Below are 22,384 nucleotides of genomic sequence, written 5' to 3'. Positions count from 1 at the left end.
TAAATAAAAGAAAAACTAAACCTGCATAAAGAGAACATTTTATATACTTCTGCCCATACCAGCATATAGAGTCATTTAAATGCATTCACATAGAGCAGGGGTTTTAATCATAATAGTTTTCTATGTAAAAGATATGATCAAGTACATAAAAAAAGACAACATTTGAGATGTGTGAACTGGTAACACCTCTAAAATGGAGTAACCTTTTGGGTTGTGAAGACATTCCAGTTTCTCTAAGCCTGTTAAAATTTGCAGACTGCAGTATTGCACACTGAACATTTGGGTACAGCAAATACTTATTGCTTTACAAGAATTAAGATTTTGTATAAAAAAGCAGAACATCAGATACTACCTGCATGCTTTTGGCAGCACTGATCTACCAGTATATAAAATGTACAAAAAGAAATGTGTAAAAAAAAAAAAAAAAAAAAAGAAAGAAAAAAAAAAAGCATAATGATAGCTGGATGGATTTCGTAAAAGTAGCAACATAGGACAAGAAATATGTACCATCATCTAAAAGTATTTAAGTCACTGTTTCATCCACCAAACATATTCTGTTTCCTAAGGCAATAATTAGATAAAAAAAGAAAGGTATTTTTCCCTTTTTTTTTTAATACATCAGTGTTTGAGCCAGGGGTGAGCTGCTATGGAAGCTTTGCTGCGGTCTCCATAATCATACAGAAGCTCTTCTCCTTTGTTGATGTCTTTTGAGGCCACAAGTATGAGGTGAGGTGTTCCATTTATGGCGTGGAGTTTGGTTTGACAGTTGCCAGTTTTACTGTGGTTGATCAGTCTTCCCAAACGACCGGATTCTGCTGTTGCATCCACACTGAAGAAGCAAGGTTTATACAACAAGGTTCAAAGGCATCAGCCTTGTTTTTCTAAAGAACAAATGAAATGTTCTCAAAATAAATAAAATCCGCTACAAATTAATTACTTTTAAATGACTACAACATATTTTTGAGTGTCAAACAATGGCAGACTGTATAAAAAGAAATATTAACTTACCAGTAGGTTTTGCTCAGATACTGAAAATAATACATATAGCAGCCAGTTGTAGGATCTTGTGCGTACGCGGCTTCCCTTTCTTTGGCCTCAGTTACCCCTAACAGGTTTCCATGATACTCAACAACGTACTGTCCTTTCCGGAAACTTTGGGTAGCAAACACCCCCCTTCCTTTTCCTTCAGTGTCCTGAACCTGTAAATCAACACCATACAGCAGACCTGTAAATTGCACTTAATCACCAGGCAGAATGACACGTGATGTTGTGTTAATAAAATAATATTACCATCATTCCAGGCTCACTTCCACTTAAAATTAATTCATCTATGTTTTTCTGCTCTTCAAACTGTACAGGAACATAAAACGGTGTTAACACTATTTAATCCAACACCGTTCAATCGCTGAATAAAGAAGTTGTTATATACACTTCTACAGTCATGAGAAGAATTTCAACAAACATCAAAACAGATCATTTTATTGTACAGAATTACCTTCAATGCAGTCTTGCTCTTCCTGCAACTTCTTCTGATGGGAAAATAATCTGTCACTTTGCGATTTCGGTCATTCTTGTTTTCAGCACTGTACAACAAGGATGACAACTTTTGTCAAGTAATTTCGCAAAACCAAGACCAAACTGTGACAGTTTATTCTGTGTCAGTGATGTACACACTTTTTAACTTTAACTTTACGCCGTGTGCCTTTGCTCTGATTACTGAGACGAGCTTGGTGGTTGTCTGTTGTGTCGACTTGCTTTTGCCTCCCGGCTGCAATGCAAAAGGCAGGAAGGGGGATTTACATCACATCCATACAAACATTCACTTGTTTGCATTTTACAACGCCTTTTTATGCAGTGCAGTGCAAAAAAGTTTGGACACACCTTCTCATTCAATGTGTTTTCTTTATTCTCATTACCATTTACGTTGGTAGATTCTCACTGAAGGCATCAAAAGTATGAATGAACACATGTGGAGTTATGTACTTAAAAAGCTGAAATAACTGAAAACATGTTTTATATTCTAGTAGTAATAGCCGCCCTTTGCTCTGATTACTGCTTTGCACACTCTTGCCATTCTCTCGATGAGCTTCAAGATGTCGTCACCTGAAATGCTTTTCCAACAGTCTTGAAGGAGTTCCCAGAGGTGTTTAGCACTTGTTGGTAAATGGTCATGAAAATAAAGAAAACACATTGAATGAGAAGGTGTGTCCAAACGTTTGGCCTGTACTGTATATCCTCTCGTTTTTAAATCAGACATTTAACACGTAGTACGCGCGAATGCGACGCGGACATTTATACCTGAATATTTCTCTGGCTTTTGCGGCTCCTCCTCTCCATTATGCTGGGTGGCTTTAATATGGTTGTGGCCCACGAGGGCTACAGTAGAGTGTCCATTGCACAAGAGGTCCTTTAACAGAAAGCACACAGCAGTAAAGTTGCCATGTAACGTTCACAAAACGTTTTAAACGCAACAGTGGCGCGACGTCGGCTGCAATCGGCACACACGCCCACAACATACGGGCCTCTCGGCTCGCTAGTCCCGGCTAATTGTTTTTAGAAACTAGCTTGTTTTTTTGGGTTTTGCCTTTTCAACCATACTTATGTTACAAAAACCCAGCAGATTATGTCGGAACGTTCCTTCTTCGACCGTCTTTTGGCACTCAGAACAATACTCGCCGTTTGAACGGGGACTCCATCACGGGGGGGAACGTCGCGGACCGTAGCCGCACTTTATATATATAAAAAAAAAAAAAAACAGCTGACGGGAAGGTGCCGCGCACGTACCCCGCTCATCTCAGCCTCGCGTTTTCCCTTCCTCCTGCTCCGGCGACGCGCACGGCTCCGGCTTTCAGTCTACCGCCCGGCCCGACCTCGGGGCGCGGAACAAAGGCATCCTCCGGAATCCGCGAGCAGTGCACTTTCCCCCGCGGCGCGGCTCCTTTTATCCGGTCCCGGGCCGAGGCAGTTTTCACAGTTTCACGCCGCCATGTTCTCAACTTAACTCGTTCGAGAGGGAGAGGGCCATGCGAACATTTAAAAGGACAGGAGCCCGCACACACGCTCCGGATGCAACAGTGCGGCGACCGTCCGACAGCGGGCGCACGGGCATCCCGGCCAGGAGTTTCCCCCAAGTGCAATGGACCACAAGAGTCAAACGAATACCAAATGCGATTGGTTTAATTCAAACGCAGTTCTTTCTACTCAGCTCCGCTCGTGTTGTTGAAAGTTTGAGAGATAAGACCCTTCAGCCTAATAATAATACACACATATGTTTCAACTGCGTGCATTTAAATACCGCACAGCGGCAAAAATCAGCAGAACAAACAATTTTTTTCTACAAAGTCACCGTGAGAGCGAAGAGGTCAGCGTTGGGGTTGCGGTACGACCTCAATGTCATGGCGTCTCCGGCATCCTTTGACCTGCACCGTAGGAGCACGCGGCCGTGCGTCACTTCCGCGAGCAGGCTTGGCGCCGTCACGTGACCTCAGTTAGCCCGCGGCTTCTCGGGGGCTTTTTTTGTTAAAAATGTCCGCGTTGCGCGTGAGATTTCGAGGGAAGGCGCGAGTGCGCCGCGCCGCCACACGTTCCCCCGGAGAAGAGGGGACATTCCCGGCGCCGAGAGCCGGGTCGCATCGCGGAAAACGCGGCGCCGCGTTCGGCGTCACGTGACCCGCGCGGGACTCTGTCGCTGTCGGTAAAGATGGCGGCGGGTAGCTAGCGAACGAGCGGAAAGCAAAGGGGAAAAAACATCCTCCGCCGCGACGCGACTCGCGGGATCTCCCGACTCCGACAAGTGCGCTCCTCGCCTCGACCTCCGCAGCGACGAGGGCGGCGGTAGACGCGTCCGAGGAATGCGATTAGTCTTCTGCGGCGACTTGTGTTGACGAGGTCCGCGGTTTTGTTTTCTCCCGTTTCGAAGCTGCAGCTAACTAGCGCGATGTAGCCACACCGCCAGGGTGACTGGACATAAAAAGGCAGCGTCGCTTAGCCGTCAAAAGTGCTGAAAGTCGAAACACACTGCCGGCTCGTTGCCCGGCGTGAGTCGCGCTGTCGCCTTTTGCCACAACTTCACCTTTTGTTGTTGTCCGTTTCGTAGCTGTCGGCAGCCCGGGTAAGTTTGACAACACCGCTAGTTAGCCGCATGACTTTAAAACTTGAGGGAACGCTGTGTGTTTAATATGCGCGGCTATCTGCTAGTTGGGGGCCATTATTATTATTTTTTTATTTAACAACCGGAGACCGCTGAGTGCGGATATCACGAGGAGTTTGTTTTGTGTGAATAAAATGTTTTTCTAGGGCTGAGTTTTTTTTTTTTTTTTTAACGCTAATGTTTTGTCGCCGGTTCTCGCGGCGAGCGTGTTGTTGTGTAGTTAATTTTAACACGCGATGCAGTTGTGTAATAATTAGAACCGCTTTGTGGCCTTTTTTTTGTGCACCCCTCTGTGGGTTCGAACATTACTACCTAGCGAGCAACGTCAGACCAGGAAGTGTTGTAGCTAGCTGGGGAGAACACGTGTTTAGATGGAGGTTGCGCGATACTACACGCTCTACATGCAGCCAAATGGTGACTAGCGGTTCACTTTTGTCTAAAAGTCCGGTTAAATAAAAGTATTCTCCTCCCTTATTCTCTATTTGAACTCGATCTGACAACGCTTGGGTAAAGGTTTTTCTTTAAATGCATTTTTTTTTTCAATGCATGTTTATTTTACCGAGATGAGTTGTGAGTTGTGTGTTTTATTGGGTACTTAGAGCCCTTTATCCACTTTAGCCCTCGGTGCATATTTTTTGGGGCGTTATTAATTATTTGTGAATAGGGTTCTCTTTGAATTTGACCCGGAGTGTACATTTTGCAGGTGATGGATCCAGGACAAGATTTGCTTTTGGCTGCCCTGAGTGAAAGTGGGATCTGCCCAAATGACCTGTTTGATACAGAAGAGGCTTCCCTGCTCCCGGTCCCACAACAGGTAATCATCATCTTCATTACAGAAGCATGTAATATTATTATAAAGGTGTGTGATTTATTTCCCCCCTGAACATGTGACATCAAAACTTAATTGATTCAATTACTTTTGTGTCAAAAACTTTAGTTGTCAGTGCCTGTAGAGGATGTTTACTTTTCTCTTAACTCTTTATGCTCAAAATGCCTTTTGTTGTTGTGTTGCTAGTCTGTTTCTGTAAATGCCCTGGATGTCAGCATGGCCACAGGGGCAGCTGGAATGGTCAGACTGGAGCACCCAGGGCCACCTACACCTACTGTCACTATAAGAGTAAGAAATTCCAGTCATGTGTGTTTTTTAGTCAGACTACAATCACATAAATAAATATTCATCCTGGCATAATGTTATGTCAGTAATTCTGAGCTTTTTTTTTATGTAATTTTGGATCTCAGTGTAAACTAAATTTATTTCACATAATATTTGATTCACATAATTTTAAGCTAAATTTCCTTGATATTTTCTTAAAGCAGAAGCCTCAGCCGTCAACCACCACGTTTGTCTTAAATCAACTGAATCAGTTGCCATCACTGGGAACCGTTGTTGTCTCCAAACCAACGTCTGGATCTACACCCAGGCAGACCATCACAGTGACGAAGGTTGTCCAGAGTGAATCCACTGTCACAAGTGCAGCTCCACTTGACAGGGAACAGATTAAGCTGAAAGACCTCCTCAAGACCAGTAGCCTGGTTGAACTCATGAAGCTGAAGCCTCCTCCTGATATAGCCCAACCTGTTGCTACAGCAACAGCTACAGGCACAAGTGAGTCTGTGTTTAACAGTGTAGAAATTATTTCTGTTTTCTGTTGCTTATTTTTCGGGGATGTGTTTGCTTCGTCTCGCCGTTAGACTTTTTAATAATAATTGTTTATTTATTTATTTCTCCCCCATCCTTTTATGCTTTTTATTTGACTTATTCATGGAGAGAGTTTCAATATTTGCTGTTGTGAATTGCAAATTCTTTCTTTCTACAGAAATAATTCTGGTTTCCTCAAAGATGATTAATAAATCAGGTATGGGTAGGGTTAAGGTCACAATTTCTCACACGCACAGGATTGTCCCCCACAGGAGCACAATTGGTGAATCTGGGATCGGGATTTTTTATTTTTTTTTGGTCAGAATTGGGGGATGAAGCAAAGTTTATGACTTGAATGTTCTCAAGCTTCTATGTTTTGTTTTGCTTTTCCCTCCCAATAGCTGAACTTAACAACGGGGTGAAGAAAGAGGTGACAAGCAAAGACGTTGCCAGAATATGGGTTAATGATGATATGAAACTGCGTAGCTTCTCACCCACAAATGTGAGTTTTTGTTCAATTTTTAATTCTTACCAAAGTATTATTAATATTTATTCAATTAATACATTTTGAATTTATATTTGAAAGGTACCAGGAATTAAAGAAGAGGATGAGCCAGAAGAGGAGGATGATGAGGAGTTGGGCCACGCTGAGACTTATGCAGAATACATGCCAATGAAATGTAAGCATTTAAAACCACATATGGTTCTTTTTGTCAAACTAAAAGCAAGGTGTCATTAGAGTCATAATCCAAGACCAATTAGCCTGCTGTCACCCATCAGTGAGATTGATTTGTCCTCAGTGAACCGTGGCGACCTCCTTTTTTGTGCCCAGTGAAAATTGGTCTGCGGCATCCTGATCCTGTGGTGGAGACCAGCTCCCTCTCAAGTGTGAAGCCCCCTGAAGTGTGGTACAGGCTGTCCATTCCAGAGGAGACCATTGACAGGGGCTGGCTTTCTGCCCTACAGCTTGAAGCCATTACTTACGCAGCGCAGGTAATGTTTGGGTGCAACACGTCCTTGGCTTTCACTTCCAACCATTTGCTAGAAAATATTTGTTGATGCGGGTTCTTATTTGGGTATTTTAGATAGTACTTCATTTTAATCTGGGTTTTCCTTTGAAGCTAGTTACCCATAAGTGCTTAGAGCAAGAGATCGAGGGTTTGCCTTGTGGACATCAACAAGCAGATCAATTTAAATTAATTTGTTGTATGGTTTTAGTTTTGGTGAATTATTTGTTGAAATAAGTATTAGTGTGAGAACAGAGTTGGCTTTTTTTTTTTTTTTTTCTTTCTTCCTTCTAACTGCAATTAACACCATATTCTGTAATGCATAGTAATCCTGCCCTGCTCTTCATGATCATTCTACAGGTTCATATTTTCAACAATTATTCCAGCTCTGTTCTCAAATGCTAATAGACCAAATGCGGCGCAGGTTTCCAATGCAAATAAGGCAACTTAAAACTTTGCTCTCGAATTCCACCAGTTAGACCATAAACTTTACACTTATGCTGACTTATTATTAATCCAGTAGGCCTACATTCAGCACTCACCTTGTGATCATGATTCCTCCCGCTAGCATTTATCTAATCTGCAAATGTTCTGCATAAATGAATTTATATTGTGAGCAAAAAGGTGTGCTCATGTTGTGATATTTACACCAACAAAATGTGATGTTATGTTGCCATAACAAATATAGAATAAATCCTGTTTTTCTACACATTTTTAACACTCATGCGGACTTGACTGATGTTCATCACAGACTCTTGTACTTTACGGTTCTCTTCTCAGATATTGTATGTAAGAGTGTTGAGTTTGTGTTGGGCAGAATTAAGTTTCCCTGATCACCATACCCAGTAGTCTGATATCTGTTATAACGGACCTCAGATGCACCTGGTAGATCACAAGGAACACTCACACTGTTGAACCAGAAGACCACAAAGTCGCAGGTTCAAGCCCCACTTACTACCCATAGTCTTGTGTCCCTGACACTTAACCCAGGGTGTCTCCATGGGGACTGTCCCTGTAACTACTGAGTGTAAGGCACTCTCGATAAGTTTGTCTAAATTCTCTCAAGTGTAAATATTAAAATGAGGAGCAGGGTTGGGGACCTCTCATCTGAAGCTAACTACAGATGTGTATGAAAATGTAATATTCTGAAGTCTAAATTGCTGTGATATAATTTTCACTTATAGCAACATGAGACATTCCTTCCCAATGGTGACCGTGCTGCCTATTTGATTGGTGATGGAGCTGGTGTTGGGAAAGGCAGGACAATTGCTGGAATTATTTATGAAAATTACCTGCTCGGCAGGAAGCGGTCACTCTGGTAAACCTTTTGTTTTCTGGTTATGTACTTTTTCACATATGCAGATAAAGATATTCTTCACAGAATTTCTTTTCTTTTTCAGGTTCAGTGTCTCTAATGATTTGAAATATGATGCAGAAAGGGATTTGAGAGACATCGGGGCAAAGAACATTCAGGTCCATTCCTTGAATAAGGTAAGTCATATAATTTTAAAGAATGGCCTATAAATGACTCACAAATTGATGACAGCATGTAAAGTGTGATTTCTCCTCTTTCAGTTCAAATATGGCAAAATATCCTCAAAACACAATGGTAGTGTGAAAAAGGGTGTAATTTTTGCCACATACTCCTCTCTTATTGGAGAAAGCCAATCTGGGGGAAAATATAAGACTAGGTTCAAGCAGCTCCTGCATTGGTGTGGAGATGACTTTGATGGAGCAGTATCCTTTATAAATATGTCTAATTTTTTTTTTAGTAATTTCTAAGGCACTGAAGTTGATCCCATTTTCACTTCCAATATTGTCCCTTGATTTTAAATCTTAAGATTGTATTTGATGAATGTCATAAAGCCAAAAATGTCTGCCCCATCGGATCTTCCAAACCAACCAAGACTGGCCTGGCAGTTGTTGAGCTGCAGAACAAGTTGCCCAAAGCGCGCGTTGTTTATGCTAGTGCCACTGGTATGTACACACCAGGATGCATGTTAAATTGGCAGAATAGCCAAATGCACCATGTAAAGTCTCATTTTGTAATTTGAATTCCAGGGGCTTCAGAGCCACGGAATATGGCTTACATGAATCGCCTGGGAATCTGGGGGGAGGGAACCCCATTTAAGGAGTTTACCAATTTCATTCAAGCTGTGGAACGAAGGTGATCACTTTAAATTTCAGGCTTTAATTGAAAGTGAAGCAGTGGTGGCCTAGCAGTTAAGGAATCAGAAGGTTGCCGATTCGAATGAATAAATTGTCATTGTGATACACAGCACATGATGACACAACGAAACGTGTCCTCTGCTTTTAACCAATCACCCTTGGTGAGCAGTGGGCAGCTATGACAAGCGCCCGGTGAGCAGTGTGTGAGCACAGTGCTTTGGCACGGTGGCACCTCAGTGACACCTTGGGGGATTACGGGTCCACTTCATTAACCGCTAGACAGTCACTGCTCTTTACTTGTCTTTACTTCACTTCATATTTTCTTCTTAGTTTTGTATCTGGAATGGGTAATCAGGATTACAAAAAAAATATTTTGTATTATGAATAAATGCTTTGTGCACATTTTAATTTAACTTTCTGTGTACCAGGGGCGTTGGAGCCATGGAGATTGTTGCTATGGATATGAAGTTGAGAGGCATGTACATTGCTCGGCAGTTGAGTTTTACAGGAGTGACATTTAAGATCGACGAAGTGCCCTTGTCACGGAATTACGTCTCGATGTACAACAAAGCAGTCCGTCTGGTAGGTTAATATAATGGGCAGTGGAAGTTTCCCTCTGTGGAATCAATTTCCATGAGTCAAGTTGATTACCAATTTTATCATGGATTTGAAAAATCTCATTCTTTGTGATGTGTATTTTAAAGCGCTGAATGGTTGTACTGACACCAAACTCGCTGTTGTAGTGGGTGAGTGCGCGGGAGAAGTTTCAGCAGGCAGCCAACCTGATGGATGCAGAGCAGCGCATGAAGAAGTCCATGTGGGGCCAGTTCTGGTCTGCCCACCAGAGGTTTTTCAAGTATTTGTGCATTGCTGCCAAAGTCCGTCGAGTCGTGCAGCTCGCTCGGGAGGAGGTGAAGAATGGGAAGGTATGTTACTTTTTCTATATAAAACTAAATGTATGTTTGTGTTTCATTATATGTTGGATAATATGGTAACTTATTGACCCCCTGGTCTCCCCCTCCCCCTTCTCTTCCAGTGTGTTGTCATTGGTCTGCAATCAACAGGAGAGGCTCGAACACTGGAAGCATTGGAAGAAGGTGGTGGAGAGCTCAATGATTTTGTTTCCACTGCTAAGTGAGTTTTACACCTCCACTGCCCACGGGTGCCTGAAGTTTTGTTGTATTGTGTTTCATGGAAATGCCATGTTTGGGCTGTTTCCACCATTCCTGTTGTTTGTTTTTTGTGAAGGGGAGTGTTTCAGTCGTTAGTGGAGAAGCATTTTCCTGCACCCGATAGACAAAAGCTCTTCAGTCTGTTGGGAATCGACCTGTCTGCCAAGAAAACTCCTTTGCCCAGCAATGCCCCTAATGATCAGAAGGGCAAGAAGCGGAAAGGTATGAAACCACAGAGCTTCCTGACACCTACACTGTCAGATATCACACATTGTGTGGGCAACTGTTCCCCATTTCTTGTCTGTTAAAGCAGTTGAATATGGAACCATTTTAAAAAAATATTTTGCGTTTCATTCAATTCTATTGTAGATTAGTGACAATAAAATGGTCAAACTGAAATGTCTGGAATGTGTTGCCACAGGTCAAGAAGTGTCTAAGGGAGTTAAGCGAAAGCGCAAGTCAGGTACACTCTCTGGCAGCAGTTCAGATGACAGCAATTCAGAGTCCGACAGGGAGGCGGAAAGTGATGACAGCTTCAAGTCTGTCAGTTCTGGGGAAGACGATGAAGATGACTTCAATCCTTTTAGGGACGAGTCTAGTGAGAACGAGGAAGATGGTGAGTGCTCATGTGTTGATGTTATCACATGTAGGGTTGTAACAGACTACTCTCATATGAACCAGAAGAACCACTTACCATTGTGTCCCTTAGCAAGACACTTAACATTACATTTACATTTATGGCATTTATCAGACACCCTTATCCAGAGCGACTTACAATCAGTACAGTCCCCCTAGAGCAACTTAGGGTTAAGTGTCTTGCTCAGGGACACAACAGTAGTAAGTGGGATTTGAACCTGTGACTGTAGTCTTCTGGTTCATAGGCAAGTGTGTTACCCACTAGGCTACTACCATCCCATTGAGTGTCTCCAGGGGGACTGTCCCTGTAAATACTCATAGCTATAAGCTGTTGTGATATATAAATGGCGTAAATGTAAAATGTTTGAAATGTTAGTGTTTGGGATGATTTGAAATTTTTGTTCCCCCTCCCCCTCCCCAGATCCATGGCTTATACGGAAAGAATCTAAAAAGGGCAAAGAGAAAAGCAAGAAGAAGAAAAAGAGCATTGACCCAGACTCCATTCAAAGTGCCTTGTTAGCCTCTGGTCTTGGTTCAACCAGGCCTTCTTTTTCAACACCATCTGTCAAATCCGCATCTAGTAGTGCACCAGTAGTAGGCAAGTTATATTGTTTATAGTATTTAACATACAAAGTGCACCTCCAAAATGAAGGCATTTTAATGGTGGTCCAAAAATGAAAACTTCTCTCCCTTTTAGCTAAGACTGAAACTGAAGACAGCAGCTGCATGACCAGTCAGGATGCAGTGGAAAATGCTCAGCAAATGAAGCGAGATCTGTTGGAGCGGCTGGAGAAGCTGGCTGAAGATCTGCCGCCCAACACTCTTGATGAACTCATTGATGAGCTTGGTGGGCCAGAAAGTGTTGCTGAGGTAGGCGGAGAGATTACGGCTCGCACACTTCCATGCGGCAGTGTTACTGTGGGTTTCCCACACATACAGTGTATTTTAATAAGGTGTGAAATATGCAGTTGGTTTTCTGTGCTTGCTTTTTTTTTTTTTTTTTTTTTTTTGCATGAAATTAGCCGTAAACAATACTCCCCTGTATAAATAGAACAGCTGCTGCAAAGATGAATCCAGAACGATAGGGTGTAAAATGATCAGCCAGTTTGAGCTTTGAACTAATTTGACAAATTCATAGTTTCATAATATTGTTGAAACATAAATTCATTTCAGCTTGTGAGTGATTGTGTGTGGTGTGTTCCCCATATGTTTAGATGACTGGACGCAAAGGAAGAGTGGTCAGCAATGACGACGGCAGCATATCCTACGAGTCTCGTTCAGAGTTGGATGTTCCGGTGGAAATCCTTAACCTTACAGAGAAGCAGAGGTTTATGGACGGGGAGAAGGTCTTTATTTACTTATTTTGTTTGTTTAGCATTTTTGTGTGTGTTTTAACAAAATAATAAGGCTTCTCTTGTCACCCTCTGTAGAATATTGCTATAATCTCTGAAGCTGCCAGCTCTGGCATTTCACTACAAGCAGATCGCAGGGTAAAGAACCAGAGAAGAAGAGTCCACATGACGTTGGAGCTGCCTTGGAGTGCAGACAGAGCTATACAACAGTTTGGTAAGATTTATTTCCTCCTGTATTATTATTTAATCATATGATTAAGGTGAGTAACGTGCATGTGGGTTTTTATACATGTACTGTGATCTGGTCATCACAATATGTCAGTTGGATGTATTTGACATTATTATTAAAATATATTATTGGAATTTTTTTTTTTGTCACACCCCCTAACAAAAACCACAGGCAGAACTCATCGATCCAACCAGGTCACTGCCCCAGAGTATGTGTTCCTCATTTCAGAGCTGGCTGGAGAACAAAGATTTGCCTCTATTGTTGCCAAAAGACTTGAGAGCTTAGTAAGAAGAATTTATGTATCATTTTATTATACACATTTTCTAGTCCCGCTTACATTTTGATTTACAATGTTTGTACTAAACAGGGTGCACTTACTCATGGGGACAGAAGAGCCACAGAGACAAGAGACCTTAGCCGTTTCAACTTTGACAACAAAGTAAGCTCTATTAGATTAGTTTTAATGTATCAGAGGCTGCTTGAACCTTGAACCCTGCTTTGACCCTCTTTATTCTTCTACAGTATGGACGGAACGCCCTGGAAATTGTTATGAAGTCAATTGTCAACTTGGACTCTCCTTTAGTTTCTCCTCCTTCAGAATTTGAAGGAGATTTCTTTAAAGGTATGTTTTAATACCTGGAGAGGGACTCCAAACTGGCTGGAATAGGTATCAAAAATCTGTAGATACTATTACTGCACAGTTCTGTGTTGACATGCGGATTAGCTCCTGGACAGCCTGTGCCAATATATACGTGATTTTGTGACACTCATTTTATACTAAATGTTTGGAATATGGAAACAGTGTTTCCCAGCTCTTGTCCTGGAGGAACATCTGCATAAACATGTTCACTCAAGCCCTACCTTACTTAGGCTCAGGTGTTTCCTGTTTATGGAAATCTAATAATGTTGTTCAGTGGTGGCCTAATCAGAAGGTTTCCAGTTCGAATCCCAAGCCATCTTTCATGGCAGCCCATTTTTCACAAAGGGTATGGGTTGAATGCAGATGACACATTTCGTGGTGTGCTTGCTGTGCTTCAGTTTCACTTCATGTGTGTGCAGAGTTTTGCAGCCATGGTTAAAACAAAAACTTCCTGGCAGTCGTTCCTCCAGGACCATGATTAGATCACTGTGAATCATGTAGCTGTGCTCACGTTTCTGGTTGTTGTGGATGTAATTGGGTACCAATAGTAACCTCATGAAAACTTTGAACAAGTTCAGTGTGTTCAACAAAGGAGCGTTGCTTCTCTTTGGTTTGTGTAGCAGCAGTACAGGAAATCGGGAACAGTGGTGTAGTCACTAGAGGTGTGAACCTTCACTGGTCTCACAATTCAATTAGATTCCGATTTATCAGTGCCTCGATGTCGAAGCATCACAATGCCCGCCATAACTTTTCTACATGATCGCAACGAGCAGAAAAATGGTCTGTGTCCAGTCCTCACTACCCTGACTCCACAAACGGCAGAAAAACTCCTGGGTCAGGTGAGTGTGGACTGAACACAGACCATTTTTCTGCTCAAGATTCTTTCAGACTGAACGTGCTGTGGGTGCCACGGGCTCAGCACAAACAGGAAGCATGTTTTTCTATTGGTCCTGGTGAGGCGATAATGTTGTGTTGTAGATCTCTGGACACTTAGAGAAAGATCAGCTTTTCCTCCATTCCCTCTTCGTGTGTTTTTTCGAAGTGGTAGAAAGAAAACTCGCCCGCTTGGATTCCACTGATTGCGCAAAAAATGTTACTGCCGCCGGGTGCCGCACCACGCAATGTGAAACTCTGTAGCTCAGGCCGCCACAGTCACTATCAGCATTACTTTTTAACGTTTTAACACTGATTTTTATACCGCTGCTAGGATATCACCAAGCAACGTCATTATGTCCACATCGATTATATGATTTAACACCTTTAGAAGTCACCCACTACACCCGAATACATCATGTTTTTCTTTTTTACACCACATTAGTGAACAGTATTGTAACAACATAAGTCTAGATTATAGGTTGTTTGTTTATTTATTTATCTCCACAGAAATCCGAAATGGCTTAATTGGTGTAGGACTGATCAATGTTGAAGACCGATCTGGGATCCTTTCGCTGGACAAAGGTTAGACAAAAGGCTCTTAAAAAGGAAATTGGTTTATTTTGAAACTACTGTAGCCAGCTACACCAGTTTGAAAAGGAGAAGAGACTGGAGTTACTGTAATAAATACTCTTAACAGTATTAAATCATGAATAGTGTGGTAAAGGCTAAAGCATTTTTGGTATGTTCAAATTAAATGAGCCTATAATAATTAAGGGCAATTTAGCTTGTACTTCACTTTTATGTAACCACCCAGTATCTATACTGGTAATTCCGACGATTGATTTTCCTTCTAAGGACCTACTGTTTTGAACGTTTTTGTTTAGAAGGAAGAATAAATGTTCATTTTGACTGTGTTTACTGAAGCTATTTTTATTTCTAGTGTTTTTAGCCTCTACTGCTTTGATGTTAATCCAGTGCATTCTTTGTGTAGATTACAATAATATAGGGAAGTTCCTCAACCGGATTCTTGGCATGGAAGTCCAGCAGCAGAATGCCCTCTTTCAGTACTTCGCTGACACACTAACAGCAGTTATCCAGAATGCGAAAAAGAATGGAAGATATGACATGGGAATCCTGGGTATTTTCTTTTCACTTCTCTACCAGATGCCATGTAAATACAGTAGAAAAATGCAGCAGACTCACATTTTGTGTATTTTAAAATAACTTTCAGATCTGGGTTCTGGAGAAGAGAGAGTTAAGAAGCTGGAATTCAAGAAATTCTTGACCCCAGGATATTCCACATCAGGACATGTTGAACTGTACACGGTATGCGATGTAGCATTCAGAAATAAAAGTAAATTCAGATTTTCATATTGGTTTTTTCTCCAGAATTTTTATTTTTTTTGTCATCTTCATCTTTAGCCTTGACATTAAAATGCTTTGAAAGATTGTTTTGGCTCTGACTGGGCTTTGCTCTCCTCCCTTCAGGTGAGTGTAGAGAGGGGCTTGTCTTGGGAAGATGCCACACACGTATGGGCGGACCAGAATGGACCAGATGATGGCTTTTATGTGCAGGTAAGTTGTTGCATATTTTTTCCCGCTTCAGCTGTAGTACTTTGTTGTTAATTTTATTTTTATTTTTTTTTATGTGCAGGTTCGGAACAACAAAAAAACAGCCTTGTTGGTTAAGGAAATCAACACCAAAAAGAGACTATTCCTAGTTTACAGACCGAACACAGGGAAACAGCTCAAACTGGAGACATACGCAGAAATTCGGAAAAAGTGTAAAAAGGTAATATGGGAGCAGTTTTTAGAATGAATGTAAAGAATTATAAGCCTTCCTACTCTTAAACACTATTTTTAAAACAGGTCCTTTCTGACGATGCTAAGCAGCACTGGATTGATCAGTATGTTTCTTCGGCTGAAATATGTTCTCATGCCTATTGGTGAGTGACCATGTATATACTTTACAAGTTTAATAGTCTACATCACTGTATAACCAGCATTTGGCCAACTTTTTCTTATTTTCTCCAAACTGATTTACCATATCATTGTTCTAAGAAATAAACAATAAAAATAATAGGTGTTAGATTTAGATGTTTATTTAGTTATTTAGTTAGTAGGGCTGTAGTAGCCTAGCAGGTAACACACTCGCCTATGAACCAGAAGACCCAGGTTCAAATCCCACTTACTACCATTGTGTCCCTGAGCAAGACACTTAACCATGAGTGTCTCCAGGGGGTGACTGTCCCTGTTACTACTGATTGTAAGTCACTCTGTATAAGGCCGTCTGATAAATGCTGTAAATGTTATAAACCTGTTGCGTCTACTTCCAGGCGTGGAAACTGCAAAAAAGCGTCAGTGGGGTTGCAGTGCGAGATTGGGCTTCGCTGCAGGACATACTATGTCCTCTGTGGTTCTGTACTCAGCGTGTGGACCAAAGTTGAGGGCGTCTTGGCCTCTGTCAGTGGAACCAATGTAAAAATGCAGATTGTGCGTTTGAGAACAGAGGATGGACAGAGGATTGTGGGTATGTTGATTTAGCAAAAAAAAATGTAAATAACATTTGTTGCCTAAGACACTATTTCCTGTGCTTGTCCAGCCAGCATCTTTTCAGATTTTATATTGTTTTTTTTTCTTCTCCCCCCTGTCTGTCCCAGGTCTGATGATCCCCACGAACTGTGTTGCTCCTCTGGCCAACATCCTCTCATCGTCTGACCAGTCTCAGCAGCTGGCTGTGCAGCAGCAGCAGATGTGGCAGCAACTGCACCCACAAAGCATTAGCCACATGGGCAGCACATAGCATGACCCCCACTGATGCTACTGTGGCCCCATCTACCCGGCAGGCACGGGAATCACCTCTGCGTTGCAAGCGACCCCCTGTTGACCCCCTCCCTGTAGCCATATTGTGTTGGAGAACACTTTGCTTTTGGTATAAAATTTTTCAGGGTTTCAATCCAAAGACAACTTGCAGTTCCCAAAAGAGTTTGCTGGACCATTTCCGCAAAACTCTAGGCTCTGGACCCCACTTTCCCAACCAAGATGGAGACGAAAGAGACAGAAGGCAGAAATGGTTGAATGCACCTGTCTGCACCTCACTTCCCTTTGTCATCAAAGTGACCGAAATGTCAGTTGTACCATTTCCAGGTCAGCACTCAGGGGTTAAACTACATACATCTTCATTCCCAAAGGTAAAGTCACCATTAAAGGAAGCTTGAGACATTCTTTGTAATGTCTTTGTGTGCATGGCCTGCCCCACAACAGTTTTCCTTAGTTATCCACCGCTCCACAGCCAGGGCATGGCATTGGAATGAACCACTAAGGCTACTCTGTACCCTTACCAGGGCTGGCATTTCCGTGTTTCATTTTGTTGACCTCTTGGATATAAAGGACTGTGACATTTTGCATGGCTCTTAATTAAAAACTGAACAAGGTCAGTGTCTGAAAGAATGGAACTTTTTGCTCCCAGCAGATATTTTCCCCAGTTTAATTTATTTGTGGAAATTGTTTTGCATTTATTTAAGAAACTGGAATGGATGCCCAACAGGATACCCTGCATAACTCAACACGGCTCAACCTCTAGCTGACAAAATACAATAGGTTTTATTTTACAGTCAGTTGAAACATTCATGTACAGGAGCTGAAGTTTTCTCCGGGCTTTTGTTTTAAGTTATAAATGTTGACAGGGTAGGGTTAATTTTTTTTTTTGGCTATACAAGTGTGTATAGGTGCATATCCTATAAATAAGAGACATGTTTTGCTTAAAGTACTAGATGTTAAACACTTGAAGGACAATGTCATTTCATCCTTGCACGAGTTGCACTACTGACTGATTTTGTTGTACAAAGAATATTAACAGAGTGCAAGATCTCTACCTCTTGCATATGACCAATAAAACTCCTTATGGACAAACATTTTGATATTGCGTAACTTTAGTGTATGTATTTTTTGTCTATATGTATATGTTAAGTGCTTTGTTACCTGCTATAGGAAATATTTTAATTAAACATAACTTCATTGACTAAAGCCAAACGGATCAAACTGATAATCACATTTCTTAAAACTAGTCCATTCCCAAAACATTTTAGAACAGCAGTGTCACAATTCGCATAGAATTGAAATGCTTTTTTATTCATGCAGATGGAGGCAAGAAAGTTAATTAGTATTTTTGTAGGAGGAGAAAGTGAATGTTTTCAGAGTTGCCTTTTTTTTTTTTGCCTCCATGGCTGCTTGGTTTACTATTGTCATCATCAAAAGCTGCTTTTTAAGACGCTCATTAACATAAATGACGAGAGCTTCAGGACTGTTGAAAAATCATTCCTATCCCCTCAAGAGAAGCCAAGAGTGCAAAATGCTGCCATCACAACTCCCTAATTTGGAGCCACAAATGTCACAATTTTGCCTTGTTTGCAAAGTTTTTTTGGTTGTTACATAACCTCACTTTTTATTTCATAGTCCTGTGTCATAGTCCAAACTTTTGACAGGTAGTATAGATAATGAATGTATACATACATATATATATATATGTGTGTGTGTGTGTGTGTGTGTGTGTGTAAAAAAATATAAAATGTTTTTTTTTTTTTTTTTTTTCAATCTTTTTTATAATATTGCCGTAACTTTGGTAAAGTTTTTATTTGTATGTTTAATTTTCCACTTCACACTGCAAAATTATTCCCAAAGGATTTATTAAAATATATTTTTAGATTTAGAGCAGTTTTCAATAAATAAGTGCTATCTTTTACTTTACATCTACAATTTACCCTATTTGTTAAAAAAGGAAAAAAAAGCTGCGTTGTTTTATAGACGCCGTCAACTGAAACATGATACACTAAGTTTTCCTGTTTTGATAAAAAAAAAAAAAATTCCTTTAACATTTTTTTTCCCCAAAATGCTATTATTATATATTTTTTAATGTTTATATTTCTTTTGACACGCTGAAAATGGACGCCGATCGATCGGAGTGGATATTGGATTTGGGGTGATCGATGTGTGGCCGATTTGCCCCTGTAATGATGGATTGCATTGTGGGTGTCAATATAAAGTGACGGCCATATTTGCCGGTGCTGCTGTGCTGTAAACAAAAAGTGTCTAAGAGACAGACGCTCCGCGAATTTCGGGACGTTTTTATTCCTTTCATTTATAATGTCTCTGGGAATGTCTTACAAACCCAATGCCCACCAGCATATTCCAGGGAACTCCGGGAACCAGGGTAAGCTAAAAGCGCGCGTTCATCTTGCCGATTCACGCCGATTCGGTCGAGTGGAAAAATTTGGCGTCGCGAAGAATACCTGAGGAAGGAGCGTTTCTGTAGTTTTTGTCCAGTTAGATACAGGGTCAGATCCTCTGAGCTAGGCTAAATCATATCCGCCATTATTACTAATGAAAAATCCTGCTCTGCGCCCGCCTCGGCGGGCGCGGGCGAAGGCAGGATGGTTAACCGCGTCCGCCGAAGCCGAGCGCGCCGCCCGCTGCCCGCTATTGTCGGGCCGGAGGCCGTGGTGTGATGATAAAAAAAATGTATCCCTTTGGCTTGTGAAATCAGCCCCGCTCCGTTCCCTCCATGATTGTCTCCCCGGGGCGGCTGATTGATCTGCTTCAGACGCGCTGGTTCTCGGCTCAATGGGGACATCTAGCGGCCGACGGCGGAACTGCGGCGGCTGCGCCGAGGCGCCGCGCGGCGGACGGACGGGGGAGCGACGCGCTCTGACGTATAAGGTGTCAGGAGAAGCCTGATTACGACCGCTTTTTACGTCGGGTGAAGTGGGCTTTGTATAGATAAATATACGAGAACGAAATCGTCATACACGGTATGTAAATGATATACACTGATATACAGTGAAATGCTTTTGCGACTGCTATAGACCTCAATATTGCAAACATAACCAAATATTACAATTTTATGTTTTTAAACATAAAATATGTGTGACAGGTAGGGTGAAGGTGTGCAAATGTGTAAAGTGATCATTTGTGCAAAATTCTGGGGGGATTGAGTCCAGAAGTGATTGAAAGTGCTGGAGTCTATTAGAGTTCTGTCCTGTATAGTGGTGTTGTGGTTGAGAGCTCGTATAGCATGCAGGAAGAAGCTCCTCCTCGTTCTCTCTGTGTTGGACTTCCCTGATCGCAGCAGAGAGAATGGTCCAATGTTGGGGTGGCTGAGGTCCTTCACTATCCTCCTGGCCCTGGTCCAGCACCGCTTGGTTACCATCAATGAAGTAATCAGTTCTGGTTCACTAGGACTCAAACCATGAATACAATAATTTTATTCACTCTGTTGTAGTTTTTTTATAGTAGTTTTTTTATAGTCAGACTATAAGAAGGCTGCAAGTTAGTCTAAGTATTCTATAAAGAGGAAGCAGCCATTTGAAAATACTCAGCGACTGTGCTGTTCTGACCTCGAGGGGAAGTTCATTCCACCACCTAGAGGTGCTTCATTTTTTTGGTTTAATCTAAACTGATCTTGCATGGTTTTGAAGTCATCTCTGGTTCTTGGTGGCGACAGCTTGAGGAAATCCTGGGTTCATCGTGTTGAGACAATGTTTCGGGATGGTAGTAGCCTAGTGGGTAACACACTTGCCTATGAACCAGAAGACCCAGGTTCAAACCCCACTTACTACCATTGTGTCCCTGAGCAAGACACTTAACCTTAAATTGTTCCAGGGGGGACTGTCCCTGTAACTACTGATTGTAAGTTGCTCTGGATAAGGGCGTCTGATAAATGCTGTAAATGTAAAATGTAAATGTTTGAGATAATCGAGGGAAATGGAAAGAGAATAAATGTTTGATGTTTTGTTGTTTCCTTATTTCCTGTATTTCAGTTGGACACCTACATTCTCCTTCCAGCTTGGCAACAGTTCAGTCATATAGACCCATTTTGAGTGACTACGGGCCACCCTCCTTGGGTTTCTTACAGGTTGGTTTATTTAAAAACCCACATGTGATGCTGTATAACAGCTGGCATTTTTTTTAACAGTTGATTTCTTTTTTCCCCTTTTGCTCAGGGTTCAAGTGGAAACCAAGTGCCTCAGAGCAAATATGCTGAACTTCTAGCCATCATCGAAGAACTGGGCAAAGAAATTCGACCTACATATGCAGGGAGTAAAAGTGCCATGGAAAGACTAAAACGAGGTATGTGCACCTCCCTAAACGTATTCTGCTTAGTAGAATAATTATAATGAATAATAATGGCATATAAAATTGTGCCTTTCAGTCAATAGATTTTATGCTTCCAAAACCTCATTTACTTTTACTGTTTTTGCCCTCAAGGTATCATCCATGCAAGAGGGCTGGTGCGGGAATGTTTGGCAGAAACTGAGAGAAATGCCAGATCCTAGCTGTGGATCTGCATCCCTCTACAGAGATGCCTGAGCTGTGCGTGATACCTCCTCTCCCTTTCGCAGGAGCGCTGCATGACTTTCTTTTCAAGGAAATATAATAGTTGTTTTCTGCCAAGTGAAGTGTTGACTAGTTCCAATCTTTGGAAGAGGGAAAATATGCATAACTTTGATACTTTTACTGTCAGTGTCAGACAGCATCATCTCCTTAAGTGTTATGTTTTGGAATATAAATTGAAGCTACAAGGAAATAAAAACAAAAATGCATGCAATGGGGTTAAATTCCTCGACTTATTCACAGAAACTGCATGCTTTGTATAGGTTTTAGAGTAGTAACATTTAGAACTGACTTGGGATTGGGCTTTTTATTATTATTATTTTTATTTCTGCTAGGTTTTTATGATCACATCAATTGTTAATGGTTTGCTTTTTGGTCAGATGTTTCATGATTCTGAAAATCATGTCATGTCCATCTTTGTACGTATTTATTACCTTGTGTAATAAAATGTATTTTCAATAAAATACCAACATGGTTATTTGTGCACATAAATGATCATGTTTGTGTCGCCTCTTTTACAGCTCTTCCTTCATATATTATTTAGCACAATATGCGTTTATATCGTTGCTGGGACCGTTTTAATAAGTTATTTTGATACATCACCGTCGGTGAACACTTCCGTATCGGAAACAAAAGCAGTCTTGAGTTCTGCTTTCACATTAAATATTTTCCCCAGTCTTTCGAGCCAATTGCATGGGTTGAAATCGCGTTTTCTGGCCAATCAGCGGCTCTGGTTTGGGACTCGTTTTCGGCTGTGGGCGCGGCTTTGGTGAGTCTAGCGCCGTTGAACTGCTGTGCATGGTGTTGCCAGGTCCGCCTATTACATTCGACTTAGTTTTCTAGGCTTAATAATGTCTGTCGCGGATTACATCCAGGACAGAAAAAGTAAAAACATTGCAGAGTCGGGTATTGTGCGTACTCTAATAATAACGTATTAATTCACTCCTAACTATCGATGTTCTGTTCAAAATCAAACGTTAAATTTGAACTTTAAGAATTTTCTAAAACCTAAAAACCTTTGCAAAACACATCAAAGCAAATTTAGCCTCCACTTAATTTGATATGGGTGGTAGTAGCCTAGTGGGTTAGACACTTGCCTATCAACCAAAAGACCCAGGTTCTAAA

General features: G+C 41.5%; 3 protein-coding genes across 7 annotated transcripts; 2 read left to right on the top strand and 1 right to left on the bottom strand.

The window, feature by feature from the left end:
* Nucleotides 1–592: 592 nt before the first annotated feature.
* kmt5aa (lysine methyltransferase 5Aa) lies at nt 593–3,601 on the bottom strand. Of its 3 annotated transcripts, none has more exons than XM_028973329.1 (7): nt 3,347–3,601; nt 2,299–2,407; nt 1,675–1,768; nt 1,496–1,583; nt 1,291–1,350; nt 1,009–1,199; nt 593–829 (listed from the first exon to the last, which is right to left on the bottom strand). In XM_028973329.1, the coding sequence occupies exons 1-7, from the start codon at nt 3,395–3,397 to the stop codon at nt 619–621; spliced, it is 804 nt and encodes a 267-aa protein (XP_028829162.1). In that variant the 5' UTR covers nt 3,398–3,601; the 3' UTR covers nt 593–618. The 3 variants fall into 3 exon arrangements, with proteins under 3 accessions (XP_028829162.1, XP_028829163.1, XP_028829164.1); XM_028973330.1 differs by lacking the exon at nt 3,347–3,601 and adding an exon at nt 2,785–3,239; XM_028973331.1 differs by lacking the exons at nt 2,299–2,407; nt 3,347–3,601 and adding an exon at nt 2,104–2,206.
* Nucleotides 3,469–17,790, top strand: sbno1 (strawberry notch homolog 1 (Drosophila)). Of its 3 annotated transcripts, none has more exons than XM_028973327.1 (32): nt 3,469–3,888; nt 4,854–4,964; nt 5,166–5,267; nt 5,465–5,756; nt 6,191–6,291; nt 6,376–6,469; nt 6,622–6,782; nt 7,981–8,114; nt 8,197–8,287; nt 8,372–8,533; nt 8,638–8,773; nt 8,858–8,963; nt 9,394–9,547; nt 9,709–9,891; nt 10,002–10,099; nt 10,214–10,359; nt 10,559–10,753; nt 11,195–11,371; nt 11,471–11,643; nt 11,988–12,119; nt 12,204–12,339; nt 12,526–12,638; nt 12,722–12,793; nt 12,877–12,976; nt 14,378–14,452; nt 14,862–15,008; nt 15,102–15,196; nt 15,359–15,445; nt 15,525–15,662; nt 15,740–15,816; nt 16,207–16,400; nt 16,531–17,790. In XM_028973327.1, the coding sequence occupies exons 2-32, from the start codon at nt 4,857–4,859 to the stop codon at nt 16,671–16,673; spliced, it is 4,122 nt and encodes a 1,373-aa protein (XP_028829160.1). In that variant the 5' UTR covers nt 3,469–3,888; nt 4,854–4,856; the 3' UTR covers nt 16,674–17,790. The 3 variants fall into 3 exon arrangements, with proteins under 3 accessions (XP_028829160.1, XP_028829161.1, XP_028829159.1); XM_028973328.1 differs by having other exon boundaries at nt 3,469–4,111; nt 5,468–5,756; XM_028973326.1 differs by having other exon boundaries at nt 3,469–4,111.
* Nucleotides 17,791–18,899: 1,109 nt separating this feature from the next.
* Nucleotides 18,900–21,624, top strand: cdk2ap1 (cyclin dependent kinase 2 associated protein 1). Its single transcript, XM_028973898.1, has 4 exons — nt 18,900–19,079; nt 20,686–20,780; nt 20,869–20,995; nt 21,134–21,624. The coding sequence occupies exons 1-4, from the start codon at nt 19,013–19,015 to the stop codon at nt 21,199–21,201; spliced, it is 357 nt and encodes a 118-aa protein (XP_028829731.1). The 5' UTR covers nt 18,900–19,012; the 3' UTR covers nt 21,202–21,624.
* Nucleotides 21,625–22,384: the final 760 nt, after the last annotated feature.

Source organism: Denticeps clupeoides, chromosome 3 (genome assembly GCF_900700375.1).
Source record: "Denticeps clupeoides chromosome 3, fDenClu1.1, whole genome shotgun sequence".
Classification (NCBI taxonomy): domain Eukaryota; kingdom Metazoa; phylum Chordata; class Actinopteri; order Clupeiformes; family Denticipitidae; genus Denticeps; species Denticeps clupeoides.
Note: the sequence above shows the minus strand (reverse complement) of the source record. Positions and strands in the feature narration are given on the sequence as shown.

Excerpts from the sequence above, each read along its gene's own strand:
- kmt5aa (XM_028973329.1), bottom strand. The coding sequence starts at position 3,397 with ATGACATTGAGGTCGTACCGCAACCCCAACGCTGACCTCTTCGCTCTC. Across the intron at positions 1,351-1,495 it reads AGAGCAAGACTGCATTGAAG|TTTGAAGAGCAGAAAAACAT; the intron begins GTAATTCTGTAC and ends GTTCCTGTACAG. Across the intron at positions 1,200-1,290 it reads GAAGTGAGCCTGGAATGATG|GTTCAGGACACTGAAGGAAA; the intron begins GTAATATTATTT and ends GTTGATTTACAG.
- sbno1 (XM_028973327.1), top strand. The coding sequence starts at position 4,857 with ATGGATCCAGGACAAGATTTGCTTTTGGCTGCCCTGAGTGAAAGTGGG. Across the intron at positions 12,639-12,721 it reads CCAAAAGACTTGAGAGCTTA|GGTGCACTTACTCATGGGGA; the intron begins GTAAGAAGAATT and ends TGTACTAAACAG. Across the intron at positions 15,446-15,524 it reads ATGATGGCTTTTATGTGCAG|GTTCGGAACAACAAAAAAAC; the intron begins GTAAGTTGTTGC and ends TTTTATGTGCAG.
- cdk2ap1 (XM_028973898.1), top strand. The coding sequence starts at position 19,013 with ATGTCTCTGGGAATGTCTTACAAACCCAATGCCCACCAGCATATTCCA. Across the intron at positions 19,080-20,685 it reads AGGGAACTCCGGGAACCAGG|TTGGACACCTACATTCTCCT; the intron begins GTAAGCTAAAAG and ends CCTGTATTTCAG. Across the intron at positions 20,996-21,133 it reads CATGGAAAGACTAAAACGAG|GTATCATCCATGCAAGAGGG; the intron begins GTATGTGCACCT and ends TTTGCCCTCAAG.